The sequence below is a fragment of the Pollachius pollachius genome, assembly GCF_949987615.1.
Source record: "Pollachius pollachius genome assembly, chromosome: 8".
In the NCBI taxonomy this organism is placed as follows: domain Eukaryota; kingdom Metazoa; phylum Chordata; class Actinopteri; order Gadiformes; family Gadidae; genus Pollachius; species Pollachius pollachius.
The window spans coordinates 18,507,658-18,524,604 of record NC_136941.1 but is presented as its reverse complement, the minus strand read 5'-3'; the positions used below and the strand labels follow the sequence as shown (position 1 = coordinate 18,524,604).

General features: G+C 42.4%; 1 protein-coding gene across 4 annotated transcripts; it reads right to left on the bottom strand.

Moving 5' to 3' along the window:
- Positions 1–1,107: 1,107 nt before the first annotated feature.
- dnmt3ba (DNA (cytosine-5-)-methyltransferase 3 beta, duplicate a) lies at positions 1,108–15,917 on the bottom strand. Of its 4 annotated transcripts, none has more exons than XM_079741208.1 (26): positions 15,865–15,917; positions 14,128–14,262; positions 13,895–14,040; positions 13,408–13,582; positions 11,193–12,907; positions 10,952–11,099; positions 10,145–10,201; positions 9,717–9,763; positions 9,147–9,296; positions 8,709–8,780; positions 8,280–8,429; positions 8,070–8,177; positions 7,131–7,263; positions 6,824–6,934; positions 6,668–6,712; positions 6,503–6,582; positions 6,171–6,283; positions 5,801–5,984; positions 4,409–4,493; positions 4,039–4,184; positions 3,783–3,873; positions 3,269–3,417; positions 3,087–3,172; positions 2,849–2,918; positions 2,604–2,722; positions 1,108–2,394 (listed from the first exon to the last, which is right to left on the bottom strand). In XM_079741208.1, exons 1-26 carry the CDS (start codon positions 15,896–15,898, stop codon positions 2,244–2,246), a joined length of 4,500 nt encoding a protein of 1,499 aa, XP_079597334.1. In that variant the 5' UTR covers positions 15,899–15,917; the 3' UTR covers positions 1,108–2,243. The 4 variants fall into 4 exon arrangements, with proteins under 4 accessions (XP_079597334.1, XP_079597335.1, XP_079597337.1 ...); XM_079741209.1 differs by lacking the exon at positions 15,865–15,917 and adding an exon at positions 14,447–14,598; XM_079741211.1 differs by lacking the exon at positions 9,147–9,296.
- Positions 15,918–16,947: the final 1,030 nt, after the last annotated feature.

The window sequence follows — 16,947 nt, the reverse complement described above, 5'->3', positions numbered from 1 at the left end:
CAGAATGAGTGAGGCGTTCTGGAGCCCGACCATAAGAGAGTACACTGAGGGCGACCAATCAGTCCTCGGTTGCCAAGGACCTGGACCAAGTTGAACGGATCACCAGCCCACAGACGACCGGCGGGAGGAAGCTGATTTACAGTCAGAGTTCACTCCCCATGGTGAGCCCTGCTAGCCCTACAAGACGGCTGGCCACCGAGTCGGTACTAAGAGGCGAGGCCACGTCAGCCTCCACTTGGCCATATGCAGCAGGGGTGTTGTGGTCCTTTGTTGGGATACTCTGCAGGATCACTCTAGGTCTGGGTCATGGACTGGCCTGGACCCCATCCCTGCGTTTGTGTCACACACACACACCTCCCATCTCTGTCACACACACCTGCCATCTGCATGAGGATGAAACACGTTTGGGGTGTTTACTCTTGAGATAGTTATGTTTACCTGTTAACGGCTTAAGCCATTTACTCACATTCGCAATAAAAAAGATTTTATGCCAACTCTCCCATAGAGACCTTGACCTATACCTCCTACACATGCCATGGTACAGCGCTCCCTGACCATACCAGGGGACAGTATCTATATCAACCAAAAGGAACACCGCAAGGAGTTCCCCCACTAACACAATTGGATAAACCAGATAGCGTATACCCACAGAAACCAATCATGAGAGGCTTCCCATTTAGGTGGAGCTTCAACCTTTGACAGAATCAAAACAATGCACACAGTATTACAAGTTCAGTGTTCCCTCTCAAGCCTGACCTTTAGGTTAACTTATTTTACTCTGTTACTACGTTGTTTTACCATAATAAAGTTATCTTTTAAGCTGTTTCCTCTGTTGTCTCTAACCATTTAGCCTAGGTAAGAACCAGTTATTCACAATGTACAGGCCCTCCTAAAGGTTTACTATGCAATGTTCCCCATGGAGGGAATAGGTACTGAGGAAACAAGTGAGCTGAATCAAACACAGACGTAGTGTGAAAGGCATATTGTATAGCACCATGGGTCATTCAAATTGACAATATTACCTTTCATAGAAGTCTTCAGTCAAGATTTAAAACAAAGAGTGAAACCAAAGAACAATAAAACTTACTATTGAACATCAGTGTGCATCTTAGTATTATTAAAAAAAAGTAAAAAGGCAAACAAACAACATTTCTTTTTTTTTTTTACAAAATGCTAAAATGACTCAGTGGCATATTTGCTACTGGAACACATCTAAGTCCTCAGCAGCTTAATTAATAACAAGATGATTAGATCGGACGTTTAAAGAGAACTTTGTGAAATTGTTCATTACAAAATGACAAGTGGAGAAAACAAAGTTTACATTGAGTTAAGGTGAGTTCAAACCAAAAAGTCAATTTTTATGTATTTGTGTATTTCCATCGAGTTGTATATATTTTGAGTTGTACAACTTTCCCACAAATTTTGCTTGATGCCTTTTCATGACAGCCTATCAGCCTTCACTCCCTGAAGTCCAGGTTGAACAGAAAAATGGAAGGAGGAATGTAATTGTTGCTGTTTGCGGACTCCCAGAGCTCTATAATATCACGGCCAAAAACTGTTTGCGCCTCTGGATGATATTATGAAACCATAGACGACGGTACTTGCACTACAGGTAAAGACTTGCAATGGTGGATATCTCGGCCATTGGTGAGAATTAATTGGCGGAAAGAAACATTGATTCCCCCCCTGCGGCATTCTGCGCCTATCGCACGATCAAACTCAAGTGCGTACGTGGGTAGAAAATGTGGTTAGCTTTTGGTTTGAACACACAGAAGATAAATTTATAAAAAGAAGCTAATGAAGAGTTAATTATTTAAGATACCTAACTGCTATGTCATGTTAGTAGCACAGTTTAAATCTAACAGCCCTTTATTATGCTATCATGAGATTACCTCATAGACATAACTCCTAATCCTAATTAAAATACCAGTTCATCCCTTTCATACATCATTTAAATACAGGTTAAAAAAACGAAAGGTTGTGGTCAAAAATAAGTATCGAGGTAGAACATTGTGTTACAGTTTGGATTCAGCACAGCACCATTGCTTGAATGTAAAAGCATCCTCCATGATCAATCACTGACAAATCTGATTCCTGTTAATAGGGTCACATAAGTTCGACAATAAAATAAATCATTGAATAAAAAGTAAGCATTTCATTGTGAAAGTATTAAAGAGAATCTCTGTATGGGTGTTTAAAACATAGGGGACAGAACAGTAGTTCTGCCACATCGTGCCTGCAGCTTACTGTCCTGATTCACATTCAAAATAGTCCTTGAGGGGGGCGAAGAGGTGGCGGATGACCGGGACGCTCCAGGAGCGACCCAAGACCCTCTGCCTCTGGCACCGGCCCATGTTGTTCACGTCTGTGTAGTGTTTAGGGAAGCCAAAGATTCTGCAGCAACACAAAAACGAAACATACAAACAATTAAGGGAATATTAACAATAGATTCAATCGATTGAAGCTCGTACAGTGACTCATTAGATGTGTGCAGAATATCAATTAAAGCAATTCTCCTGTGTTCGATAACAAATGCTGTTGTGGTTGAAGTGAAACCCTATTCTCTTATTGTTGATTGCCATTGATTGTCTGGAAAAACTTACTGCTCCATCTCGGTACACCAGAGGTAGTCCTCTTTCCCGTTCATGTCCACCGGAAGAGGACCATCCTTTCCCTGCCTTATGGAGTTGGATTTTGTTGTGATGGTGCGGACTTTCTCAAACTACAGGAACAGGGAAGGACAAATGGGAATAAGGTTTCATAATTCAACATTTTCAAGGAAAGTGTAAATGCACAAATATTATGAATATTATATTATATTATTAAGTGAATCCTGATGTTCTTTTACCTTTGCTTTGCGTCCCACTTCCAAACAATCCTGGAGGCCAACTTTGTCATCTAGAGATGTTGCAAGAGGCCTGAAGACACAAAAGAAGAGAGTGAGTAAGAGACAATGTTATTAGATATACTTTATGTCCTGTTACATCTGCAATAACCCAAAGTAACTGGATTCCCTACAACGTTTGACTTCCACTTTTACAATATCTGTTTGGAAAAATGCAATTATGGTATTCATATCTATGTACCTGTGCATGCCAGGGACGTTTCCCCAGAAATAGCGAGCTCTGTGCGCAGGACTGACTTTCACTGCGTCAATAAGAATGGGGTTACACTGGAAAATGGGAGAAAAAAAATACATGAAACTGATAACAATCTATTGCCTTAGAATAAAAATTGACAAGGTTTGCAGGTTCCCACGAACACACACCTCAAGGAATCTGCAGATATCTGACTTGTCATTGGCACCCATGAACACCACATTCTCAAACAACCAGAAGAACGGGCGGTCGTCATCTTCTTTAGGCCTCATCATGGTCAGCATGCGGTAGAACTCAAAAAACAGTCTGCCAGTGCCCTCTGGGAGAAGGGAGGCAGGAGAGACAAAAATTGGAAATTCATACAGGGTTTGTCATGATTTTGGTGGATTATTCTGTTTCAAACAAATTCAAACATGATGCTAATTTGCCCCCAAATTTATTGATATTCATAACCTATCGAGTACCCAGCAACATAATGGTGACAAGATATCCCTGCATTCCTAATCGTTTTTTTTCAGTGCGATACATTTGAACTGCATTGCTGTAGTTTACCAATGATAAACAGGACATCATTCAGGCTGAATCTTAATATGAGAAGGTAGCTAGTTATTTAACCTATAACATTTGAATAATGCTTATTTTAACCTTATTTTCCTCTGAACTAGATGCGTGTCAAATTCTTACCAAACAATCCTTTTCGAAGAGGGTTCACCATGGACAGATCGTTACAGGGACTGCCTCCGATAAGCAGGTCAAACGGACCCCATTCGGCCAGCTGGTAGGAAGCAGAGAAGTGGTGAGTGGTTGGAAAATGAGCTATTTCCTTAAAAACGAGGTCTGGCGATTAAATCTGTCAAGTGACAAACACACAGCCTCAATAATTAACTAACGCAAAAATGACGGTATGACTGTGAAATTTATGTCTGGAAATGCTGCTCACAGTTTTCCTTGTGATTGTGCGCACGTCGCTGACGTATTCGATCTTTCCCTGGTGTTTGATCATTCCCACGGCGATGGAATCGCCGCATATCTCTGAGGCCACGTAGCGCTCCACTTTGATGCCCAGCTCCTTGAGTACGAGGTAACCTGCAGGAGCAGAGAAATGGGATTCGGGTTTTTATACATTTAAATATAGATACCTAGATATATCACTATATATATAGTAAGTAATAGAGTAAGTATAGTAGTAAGTATATAGAAAGATAGATATCCATGTGAATGCTCAATTCAAATTCAATGTGAATGAAATGTAGTCTGATATGCATTTGGAAAACGTTTCCTTGACAATCGTGTAAGAAGGAGGAACCAACCTGTTGCAATGCCATCGAATAGTGACAGCACTCTGATGGGTCTGCGCTGGTCAGCAGAGATGGAGGGGTACACTCGATGGGGTTCCTAGGTTAAAACAATGATCAAATCACTTCTGGCCTCAAGTCTGCCCTTGCAGCCAATAACAACTGTATGCTTAGATTCTAAGAGGTATTGTATGAGAGGTCACTATCCCCATGCACACAAATGCACACATATTCACTAGCGCTTTCAGTACCTCGACAAAGGCTGCTATGAGCTGTTGCAAAGCCAGTTTTTTTCCCTGGGCCTCTGTCACCAACTAAAACGTTGTCCCCCTAACAATGTCCTTTCCTATCCACTTTTCCCTGACATGGATGAAACGTCATGAGGTAAAAGAAAGATGTGAAGAAGCCTTCGTAAGAACTTAGAAACAGAAAACAGCGGTGTCAAGAAAATCAGACTGCACTCACACTAGACTGCGTCATTGTGTGACACCAGATGTGATGGTGGAACTTCTTGTTTACTAAAATACATCTTCGCCCCTGTGTGTTGTCTAATGCAGGCTCAATAAAGGCGGACACATACCTTCATTACCACAGTTGGAATTTAAATAAACAAATGAATGTAGACTCTGAGTCAATAAAGTGAGACGAAGTGGCTTTCACATTGAGAATGGTGGCTCACCCTCCTGTCCACTCCTGTTTATCAACATCAATCCCAGTTAGTATGATTCATACTTATTGGGGTTCATGTTGATAAATATTTAATTTCCAACAGTGGTAATGAATGATATATTTTCACAGTGTTGTCCACGTAATTATAGATCTGCATGAAATAACACAGTAAGAACACACAGGGTTTTAGTATCTAAGAGCGCTTTTACTTGTGGTTCTGCGGTTCATTGTAGTTGCACCACAGCAGAGCCACGTCCATAACATCTGTTGTTGCATCATTGTGTAGCCTAGTGTTCAGTCAAATTTTCCGGATGTTGCAAATTTCCCAACTGTGGGACTAATAAAGGATAATCTTATCTTATCTCATCTTATGTTTCCTCTGTAATTTTCATATTCTCACATCTCTCACTGACTTTTTCCAATGAGGTGAAGGAAAAGAGGATAAGACATATGACAATCTTTTTGACGATAAAACTAGACCCTCTCTCTCTCTCTCTCTCTCTCTCTCTGGCCCTTCCTTTGCATTCATTTTATGTGGAGCTCCCCCTCATTTTGATTGTCATTTGCCTTTTTAGCTTCTGTTCCGTGGCTCCGCTCTGCTTCTCTTTGCGTTTCCCAGACTTAATCTACCTTTGAATTGTCAGTTGTGTCTCCTCAATGTGTTCCATCCCTGGCTGTTGTGTTAGTTCTTCTACCCCTGGGTCCCTTTAAGGAAAGACATCGGCAGGTATGACTTACGAATGCCAGTGCACTGTTGTTGACGAAGAACTCCTGGACCTTCAGCCTCCAGTCGGACCTCAGCATCAGGTTCCCACCGCACTCGGATGGCTTGCATACGTAGCAGCTCCAAGGGTCGATGTCCTTCAGCAGATCGAAGGTCCCCTGGCCCACCAGGATGTTGAGGCAATCCTTGCAGAAACATCTGAGGAATAAGGACACAGCGAAAGAGATCTATCAATAACACAGTCTGATGAAGTCTGAATGTCCCACATTCAGTGAAGAAGTTGAACTCTATCCAAGGGACAGCGATGTCAGGTGGCTACACACTACATGGTTTGTCCATACTAATACTAACTGAATGCAGGGCGTACATCAGTACAGTACATACCTGCAGCAGCTGGCATTGCCGCAGAGAATCACCTCGAGGCCGCCACAGCAAACGGTGCAGTACGACTGGTAGCCATCTTCGTCGTAGCGATAAAGCGTCTCCATAAAGTTGTCCTGCAAAACATTATTTGAACGTTACTTGTTAATACAGTAACACCAACAGAAGAAGAAAGTACAAGTACAACCAAATGTGATTTCTGCATTTAACACATCACTAGCACACTAGGAGCAAACAGTGTTTGCAACTAAATATTTATTACAATAGAATAGTGAGAGGGGCTGGTTGAGGTCAACTGAATAAATGATTAATTTAAATGATGGATATTTGATTACCTTGCACTTCAAACAGAGACTGCCAACAAACAGTGGATGGAAGATTTCTGTCTCAGGTGATCCACAAGACATACAGAAATCTGTAACAAAAACATTAAGTTTTTCCCTGATATATAGATGCTTCAGGTCTTAAAATAATAAATTGTAACAGGAACTCAAGCATACCTTCAATCTTTTTACCCTTGTCTTCAATTTCCTGTATCATTGATTCTGCAAAGTAAAATAAATCATAATAAAAAAAAAGAATGCAATAATAGTCGCACAAACGTGCACCTAAATATAAGCAGAAAGACTTCAGGACTTCTAACAGTCACTACTTACCTCTGTTGTAGGTGACTGCAAGTGCAATCGCTTTTGCTTTGCTAACATTTTTCCTTTTAGCTGGCGGATTGTAGTCTGACTGTGCACTGTCTGAATGATCTGCCTGTGTATCTGTGTTTAAAATAAATAGAATAGAGAACAATTATGTATCAAATATGTAAAGTGGGTCAAAAGGCTGAGTCTAGAACCTTGGAAGAAATACACAAAAATTAAGTGGTTAGCTGTAAAACGATGGCAGTTCAGACGACACGTCCCGTACACGGTACACTCCGGTACGAGACACACGTCCAGCAGAGGGAACACTTACAGCCAGGGGGCCGGAAGCCATCCGGCCCGCTTGGAAGGAATCCCCCGTGGGCCCAGTTCAGCATCAGATTGAGCTCGTCCTCCTTGCCTCCCTTCGCCGCTCCAAACGACTTCCTGCAGCGCTCCCCGGCCAGCTGGAAGCAGAGCGGACAGGGTGCTCGGTGTAAAGCCTTCACTAACGTTCAGCATTACATATTGTGCTATAGTCCCTGGTTTCGTTCACTCCTCATTTAAAACGTGCCTTAGGTCGGCGGCTTCTAAAGAAACCCGGGTCTGACCCCTATCAACTACAGACCCATTTCAAATCCCCATGATCCAAGGTTTTTGAAAAACGTATCTCCCCCTTAATTCCTGGCCACTAAAGTAACAAGGCTTATTCTAAAATAATCATTCAGGTTTTAGAGGCCCGCACTGTAATGAGACTGCCATGATTAAGTTCACTAAAGACTTATTCATGCTATGTGTTCTGGAACCTAGTGTCCTCACTGAGCTCCTACTGCAACGTGCCGGTCGTTCCCTGAAGTCCTCTGATTGGCCCTATTGGTTTTTCCTCAGTGTAGGTTGGTGACCTTCTGACCGGGCATTTGCCATCCAAGGCCCCAAATATTGAAACAGCCTGCCTGGTGACCTCACATTAGCCAGCTTTGTAACCACTTTGAAATCTCTTTTAAAAAACAATTTTTATAAAAAAGGTTTTATTCATCTCTTAAGGCATCAACCATAACAACTTTGTTTCCTCCACTTGATTCCTTAGCCCGATCTTCACATTTACACCAAGTCGAGTTTATAGATAAATAGAAGCTAACCAATGACCGATACATTAGTATTACTATTATTTTGGTCGAAAAGTATTCCTTAATATTCTCAGAAAGATCGATGCAATCCTAAAAAGGCGCTACAAATGGATGAATATTTCTCATGAAGAGGTAGATCCTCTTACCTCAATGATCTGGTAGATAGCGTCCTTGTACGTGGGCAGGCTGGCGTAGGAATTTTTGCAGAAGCAGCGAGTAAAGGCATGAAACGGCAAAAGGCCTGTAGAGGGGATCTGCAACACAAAAACACAAAGACATGTGGATTCATGCTGAGATCTGAAGAAACCGCAATGATTTGAGTGCCCACACACACACAGAGTGGAGGTCCCTCTTACCTCCGAGAACATCCCGTCTCCAAACCACTCCACGCGTCTCATCCCAGGGGGCGCTGACTTGGTCTTCCAGGGCACGACCATCCCGGGCCACATGGAGAAGCCCTTCAGACTCCCCCACACCAGCTCTCCGTTCAGGAAGCCCTTCCCATCCTGCCAAGAAGGAACCACTCAGTCCTGTTCCCACTCCTATCAATCAGGGCCCTGCCCCCCCTGCCAACCAGTAAATGGGTACATTTCCCGGGAACCCTTCATGCCAGGTTCAAGTACGCTTTTTGGGTCTGCATGGACATGTTACATTACAAAAAAAAAAACAGTAAATGAAAACAAAACTTATGTCTCTTTAACGACAGATCCATCCGTCCATTGAACTGTATGTTTCAATTTAGATGGCGGTCTTAGCCTGCGTTTATCAGATGATATCTATCTTACCTGATAGGCTTGGACCCGTCTCATATTTCGACCGCTCTGTGTAATCCTACTGGATGGTGAAGTTTCTTTCCCCTGAAAGCCCAGCCACAAGAACCAGGTGGCACAGTTTGAGTTGAAAAGCATACAGTGAGCCTTCACATTTTACACAATAACCCTGAAAGACCCGATCCCTTTCTTCCAATGGCCGTGTGGTTTAGAATGAAAGCAGGCACCCAGCCAAAGAGATGTTATTAGAGAGGGCAAGCAGGCCTTATTATCTACCTCAGGCTTGGTTAACACCAGCCCTATCAGAGAAGGTAAACATGGTTAGCCCAGGGTTAGTCTGATATAACCAACAGGGACACTTAAGGCTAGGACGTGTATCACAGTGCTTTCATGTGGAACCATAAGAGGATGGTCAAGTGGGATTGGTCTGGTAGGATATGTGAGTACACCTACCAACTCATCCTCAGACTCCCGTCCCCTTGGGCTGTCCTTATCAAGACCTACAGGCTTCGCCCAGGTGCCCCGGCCGGCCTGAAACACTGCGCGGGACGGGGGCTTCTGCCGCAAGCTGGTCTCCCAACCATTACCTCCCCTAGTGGGCCCCTGAGAGAGAATCCATCTCATTATACTCACACATACAGCATGCCCACGCAGGTGGCGGGTACATCCTGAGCCCTGTTTCAAGCCAGCCTTTCTGAACGACACCCCTGTCCCCTTGGGCACGCACACACTAACGTTGCTCACCATGCAGTTCACCAAAATGGGAAAAGTCTCAGAGGATGAAAGTTATAGTTCGTGAAGTGTAAAGAAATAAAGAAGAGAAAATTTCCCAAAGAAATGTGAAGACATTAGAAATATCCCAGATTTATGGGTGTGTCAAACCAAAACATGCAAAACCTCCCCATGTATTCCCAACTGATACATTTTCACAGACCATCATAGTATCTAATATTTATAAAATAGCCTTGGATTTGAATCAAAAACAAGCCAAACATATTCATATTACGTATACCGATGTCCTACCTCTTGGCTGGAGACGAGTCCATCTTTGTCATCCCCAATATTTGGTTCTTAGAAGAAAAACAAATAAAATATTCTCTAAATTGTGCACATAGGACATTTTTCATTTATGAATATAATCACTAATCTAAATGTGAATCCAAAATTAGTATATATACACACATCTATTGATAGTTTTACATGATTTACTTATTATTTCAACTACAATGTTCATTAGGTGATGTTAAATATTCAAATAACACAAACAATCCTTCAACAGTAAGATATGCATCATTATCATTAATATTTATGACATTTGAAACAAAAGAGATTACAGATACATCATTGGCATTTTAGTGGTGTACCACATTCTGTATTCATTCTCGTGTGGTCAAATTCAATTAAATTATGCGACAAATATTATTTAAATTATCTCAGTATATCTTTCTTACGGATGAGCTTCCTCAGGAGAACTGTGCATGGCTTAACTGTCCCATTAAGGTAATTCACTGGTAGAAGAAAAGAAAACAGAGATTGATGCATTCATTTTGAATGAATATTAGTGAAAAGAATCATCATTACTGTCAAAATCATAATTTCTATGCAGAATGTAATCATATTAAGTACGGTTATCTTGTCGACTATACTTAAGATTGGTGTAATATAGGCACTAAAAGGCTTTAATAATTATAATCTCTGGATTGTAATATTTACAATAATTTGATTGGTAGGGCGTTGTTTCAGTATAGACCAGCTAAACAAAGGCATTGTTTAGATTGCTTACTTTTATTGAATTCTATATTAAAGGTTCAGAGTGTAGGTTTAAATGGCATTTAGTGTTGGTGTTTCAGGTTGCATGCAACTGAATATTTTCATGGGATTATACACAAATGAAACACTTATGAAAAGAATATTCAGAATATTCTGCAAAGTTTGTTACACTGGATGCCACTCGACCATACAAACTGTAGCTTTAATACTAGGGTAGGCAATCTATTATCGAAGCATTTTTGGGTTCCATATTCCAATTCAAGCTTACTCTGGCTGTTTCTCCATAATTGCCCACCTAAGCTTTAAATAACTTTCATGTGGTGCAGAACTGAAAAGAAAATAATAGTTTATAAACAATTTTGTCCGATGTTTGGTCCAGAATAGAGCTACACCATTAAAAGAGCATTCTGTCCATTGCAACATCACTAATCAGAACAAAGATCGAGATCATATACAGAGGCTAAGGCAGTTTCAGTCTCTGAACTCACCTGATACACTACAATCATCTTCCATCTTTATGCCATTCTGGACAGGGGAGATACTAGTGCCCTCAGAAATAGTGGTGTTCAAACCCTCCTCCATAATCGAATCCTCTCTTTCTTCCGAAAACAATATGGCATCTCCGCTTGCGACGGCCTAAGACAAGACCCATGTAGCATGGGTTAATACATAACAAATAAGACTCCTTAACAGACAAATCCAATTGGAATTCCTTTGACATTCATGCACCTGAGCGTAGACTATCTCGGCCTCGAGGGGAGGACAAGGGAAGGACAGCAGGCTCAAGACCAGGTTCCTGAGGACGGAGGAAGAGTGCCTGTTTTTGAGCACGCCGGCCCAGTGCTTCTCCAGTGAGATGCTAGATGTATCTTGGTGTTCTCCAGCTTCCTCCTGTTCTTCTTCGCTCTGCTGGTACTCCAGAAGCTCTTTGGTGAGCTGGTTCACCTCTCCTTCAGTCCTGCAGACTCCAAGCCTCTTTCCCAGTTCTTCCACGGCCGTGTCTGTTACTTTGAGTTTGGTCTCGGGGTTCAGGAGCTGCGCCATGCTCTTCAGGATCCTGTTACTTAGTGGCACCTCTTTAGCAATGAGACCTGTGAGTGTCATGTAGAATGACAAGACCTGCTGTGTAAGAGGCTCATTCAGCAGGTCCTCCACGGCTAAACCCCCAGCCACGAGGTCGGCTCCTGACCGGTGAAGCGTCTTGTCTGTAAGGACACGGGCATCGTGCTCCTCAAGGAAGCGCTCTGCAGCCTGTGGCTTGAGGAAGTGGGCGGCATAGGTGTGCAACAAGCTGCTGGATTCTTGTAAGATGCGCACCAGGTCTGCCCCTGTATCTCCATCATGCATCTCTAGATCCTTTTGGAAAGCCTCAAGAGGCTTCAGGGCCAAAGCCAGGAACTTAAAGGTTGCCTTGAGGTTTGCGTCCTGCAGCATGACAAAGATTGGCTGGACTTTGTCATTGTCCTTCTTGCAAGAATCGAAGAAGGAAACTAGATCTGGCCACGTTTCCAGCATCTTCCTGACTAATTGACTAAAGTTAAGGCAGTCTCTACTAGGATGAAATGATTTGCTGTCATTGTTTTCAGAAGCGAACAGATCCTTTAAACAATCAATCTCCATGGAGGTGGACTTGAAATATGCATGGAGCTCTGAAATGATCTTCAGAACCGAAGCAGAGAGGGCCGTGACTGCGGCATGGCAGGCAGCATCCGCCAACTTATCCAGATCTCCGAAGGCAACTAGGTTTGGATTGAACTCCCTGAGCTGTGAGCAGATCTGCTCCGCGGAAGCACCAGTGCCATCAACGTAAACAGCAGATAGATTAATCAAGGGAAGGCTGAATCTCTTCATGGCCTCAACCACAGCTCCTCCTGTTTTCTTTGGTTCTTCCCCTGCTTCTTCTGCAGGAGAGGGCAGAACGTCCAGAAGCCTGATATGGTGAGTAGCAGATTCTATGTCGAAGAAGCCAACGAGAACCACAGACACGGTGACCGCCTCCTCCAGTGTCACCCCTCCGTACACGTACAAGCAGTACGGTGTTTGCTTGCAAATCGATAAAACATCAGTGGGAAACTCTAATCCCAGCATATAGCGTGCAAAGTCTCTAGACGGCTGGTCTCCACCAGAGGAGCTTGACGAACAGTATTTGTTTATGAACTGCACGACAACCTCGCTACAGGGCAATGGCCCTGTTTTTGGGGCTTGAAGTTCCAGTTGGGCTTTTTTGGCCCTTGTCTTGTGTTTGTTTGTGACAAAGTGTCGGGTTAGATCCTGGATGCCTTTGCGATATGTCAACAAGTCTGTACCACACACATTGCAGTAAGCGTAGAGCTCTCCACAAGTGCTGGGCTCTGCCCAACTGTACATCTCCTTCCACTTCTCAGTGTAGGGGAAATTTTGGGCAGCCTTCGTTTCTTCAACATCAGGTTCCAGTCTCCAACTCGCTGCCAAGTGAAAAATAACTTAATTGAAAATGCATAGACATAATGATAAAAATGTTTGTCAAACATAAGGCACATTCTAGGTTTCCATTTGTCAGCTTACTCAATTGAACAACCAATAGCAGCCATGTGTTTCCTTCTGCTCAAAACTGATGCTTGTTTGGTTTCATACTCTAAGTCCTGATAGCCATTTTACGGCTTCAGTCTTCACAACTCATTCTTACAATTAATTTGACTATCCTACTTTTTACATCTAGTACAGCGCTTGCACTAGACTAGATGTTTCATACAAACATAAGGTGACCAAATTAATGATATAAGGATGGAATCGATTGAGCAACAAGCCTACCCTTTGACATGGTTTAAAACGTATTTGGAGGAACAGAAGTCTGTGGCCCCATAATTAAATCTGCTTTTATCATTGCAGCTTTCTTTGGAGGTTATGAACTACAAAATCAAAATAAAAAAAATGTGGCTATTTTGGTATGGCACTTGAGGCCTACCTCTTTTTGGGGAGTTCATCATTATAAGCGCGGGAGAGATTCCTTCACCAGCCCGTGCTTGGACTGGGTCGTAGTCCATATCTTTGATGTTTTCTGTAAAAAACGTCTTGAACCACTTCAAGAAGATGAAGTTTACTTTGAATGAGCCGGTGACCAGTTCTCCAATGGGTATTCCCTGGAAAAAGACAAAGCATACAGTACGCAATGTTAAATACATGTGGCCTAATGTGTTATTTTTAAAGAACCTGCTATAATTAATTGATTACACAACTAGAAGAGAAAAATACATTTGGCTTGTTCTGATAAGACTGTTTGTTCTAAAAATCATACACTGCACACAAGAAAAGGTCATCTCTGATATTGGTGGTCAGTCAAAATGATACTGATGTTGTCCTTTAAACCTAATCTCACAGCAAAGAAGGAAGATGAGAATTGTAATGACTATCTTCTGTTATTATTACGAAATAATTTAAGTATAAGTATTAACCTTGGTAATGCCGCTCTTATCAAATGCTTCCTGAAGCAGATTGTAGTTGTGCCTGAATTCCTCCTCGTTCCTTGCCTGGAACTTCACTTGGCTCATGTCGAGCGAGCCTGGGAACAGCCAGTGCATGAACTGGCAGTGAGTGGCACCTGAACAAAACACACAGATGTTGAGAAGGTTGACCTGGCATTTCCAATTCAAATAGGGACATTTTTTAATCTATTGATGGGTTTTACCTGAGCATGTCTGTGACACATGATTAAATTTAACTTTTAGCGTGTTGTTGAGCCATCTCAGCAAGCTATAGCGACTGCATTTTTCTTGGATCTCATCGGGAAGCACAATGTCATTGGTTGCCATCTTGCAGTTTGCTGTAAAAGAGAAGATACAATGGCATTATTTTCCACTGACAACAGTTTATGACATTAATATTTTATTTCTGGGTCTTGAATATAGTCACATTCAATATAAGTCTACAGTTCCATATTTCCAGTGTGTTAATTGTTTGTGATATGTGTTGTATACAAAGCATGGCACGACACTTTTTTTACGCACAGCGTAATTATATATATTTTTATCTTGGTAGACGATCGCGATCTCCCGGGGTAAACGAGACAAGCTGAAGAACGTCAGGCATGAAATGGAAGCGCTGGTTTGGCTCATCAGGATGCTGGATCCATGGCTTGTCATAGGTTACCCCAAGGGACTTCCACATTGCTCTATTCAAGTCTGTGGGGATGTTAAGCACACAAAGCCCTATAGATGCCGCCGCTTCAACAATGCTGACTATGATGGGCCGGTAAACTGTGCAATTAGTGGATTTGCCTCATAGTCGTAAGCAACAACTTGTTTCCTCCGTGTTGTAGCTCCAGCCAGCATAAACACCAGTGAACGCGTCGCTTATCTTTTGTGGTCCGGCAGCGTGATATTGCCAAATAGCCTCCCCGTTCCCATATCGAGCTCCACGCCTGGAGTAATGGACATCTCATCTAAGGAGAGCACACACCCTCTATCCACTTCAGTCATACCACCTTCCATCAGCCTCAGCATCTCAACTTGCCCCAATACTCCTGGCTCCACCTTAACTCCTGGGTCCTGCATCCTTCTTCACAGCATGCGGATGTTAGGCAGTGGAATCTAAATTTGTTGGAGGGATTTCTAACCAGTGGTGCCCGCGTTTTTTTCCCCCATTGCTTTTAAAATTGTCTCCTTTCCCAACCGCATTCCTGTCTTCTTTTCCTGTCAGAGGGCTCTACTTTGGTCTCGGTAAAACATTTGTGTTAACTTCTGGTCAACTTAATAGCTCCTCTTTCTTAGCGCCAAATTAATTATTTTTTGTTGTGCAAGAGCCCTCTCTGCTCTCCTTATTAATTTCTCCATTTTGATATGCCTTATTAGGTCCTCCACGGTCGCCCTATCAGTCCCCTGCAGTCTGGTCCCTGGAGCACCTGGCCCTGACAAAGTTGTTTCTTCATTGCTGGCCCGACTGACTGGCCCTCGGCACACACATCCCTGGATCACCTGCCCCTGGCAAAGTGGCCCTTTGGATCGCTCCCTCTGTCTCGTGTTATGTTCCCTTCATTGCTCTCGCCATATCTCCCGCAATCTCTGTAACAATAACAAGGTAAAGTTGCTGCAATATGTATTTTGCCTTTGTATTTGCACCTACTGTCATCTCAAATGTAAGGGTACACTACACTCCTATAGAAAAGAAATTAAAGCGAAACATGAATCAAATCATCTACCACAATCAGAAACCGATATGACGTAGAAGTTCATCTACTGGCAATGGATAATTGGGTAGAAATTTGTAAATGACCTAAAGTTTGTATGCAAATCCTCAGAGAATCCCTGACCTCTGGTTGTTTTGTAGCTGAATGTACTAATATGAATAATGTCATCATCTCATTAGGAGTGTAGTCTATCCTTGAATTACATGAAATAGGGAATATTGTTAGCTGCATGTATCATACCGAAGTTTAATTTGGCGTAATATGTGTGGTCCATTTGGATTGGTTTCCTCCTCTTCGGCTTAGGCCGATGAATGAATACTGTTGGCAAAGCATCTGGCCTCAACTTCAACTTGCCTCCTGTTTTTGTGGCAGTGAATTGGTCATCTTCAAAGTGTACCTGTAGGTAGGCTTGCAAGATCAGTTTCCATTGCACTTCAAATATCATCGAAAAGTCATAATTCTCTACACTTAGAAATATGATGCCATTTGATATGCTAGCAAGTGATGTCACCTCTGTGAACATTACTTACATGACATATTTTTCGACTGTTGCTGGCCCATGTCATTTGCAGGTTTTGACGGCTGACCAATGCCATCCATCTCTTCATGCGCTCTTGGTCCTTGGGGAAGCCATACATTCGGTAACCCTTCTCGGACCGATTGGAGCATCCAAACGCTGCACAGCCAACCATGCTATGACCACTGATCTATAAAATGTTATTTGTAACCAATGAACCATAACACCATTGAATATCACAGAGAGTGGGTGACAACTTTTCCTCAACCACTTATGCCCTCTGACTTTTGAGAATAGGTAAGAGGTCAGAGTTCAAGACCAAACGAGGATCCTACCTCCCTCTCCTCAACCACTTTGGACATTTTTTTAAATTTCAGGACAGAGTTCCTCTGAGTATGCAAGAGAAATTATTTTCTAGGCCAGTGGTCGCAAACCTATCGATCGCGATCGACTGGTAGATCTTTGAGACTATCCCTGTAGCTCCCAAAAATAAAAGAAAACGACATAAAAAAAAAGAAAAAAGAAAAAGTTGTCAATGATGACAACAGAGGCAGTTTGCGTTTAGTGTCGTTTACTGAGAGACTCGGATAACACACGTACATCCGCATAATCATCCCATGTGCCGCGTGCTTTACCCTAAATACCACAGTATGCGCGCTGGCCCATTTCATTAACGCATATGTAACAACATACACAAATATAAATATGATCCAAATATAAAATATAAATATGCCTGATTAAATAATAAAATCAAATTACAGGAGCCGCCTCACTAACAGACACCTAACAGACTGTCTCAGACTGGC

Coding starts and splice junctions, on each gene's coding strand:
- dnmt3ba (XM_079741208.1), bottom strand. CDS start 15,898: ATGGACCACACATATTACGCCAAATTAAACTTCG. Junction 13,583..13,894: donor ATAAGAGCGGCATTACCAAG/GTTAATACTTAT, acceptor GTCTTTTTCCAG/GGAATACCCATTGGAGAACT. Junction 9,297..9,716: donor GACTCGTCTCCAGCCAAGAG/GTAGGACATCGG, acceptor ATTCTCTCTCAG/GGGCCCACTAGGGGAGGTAA.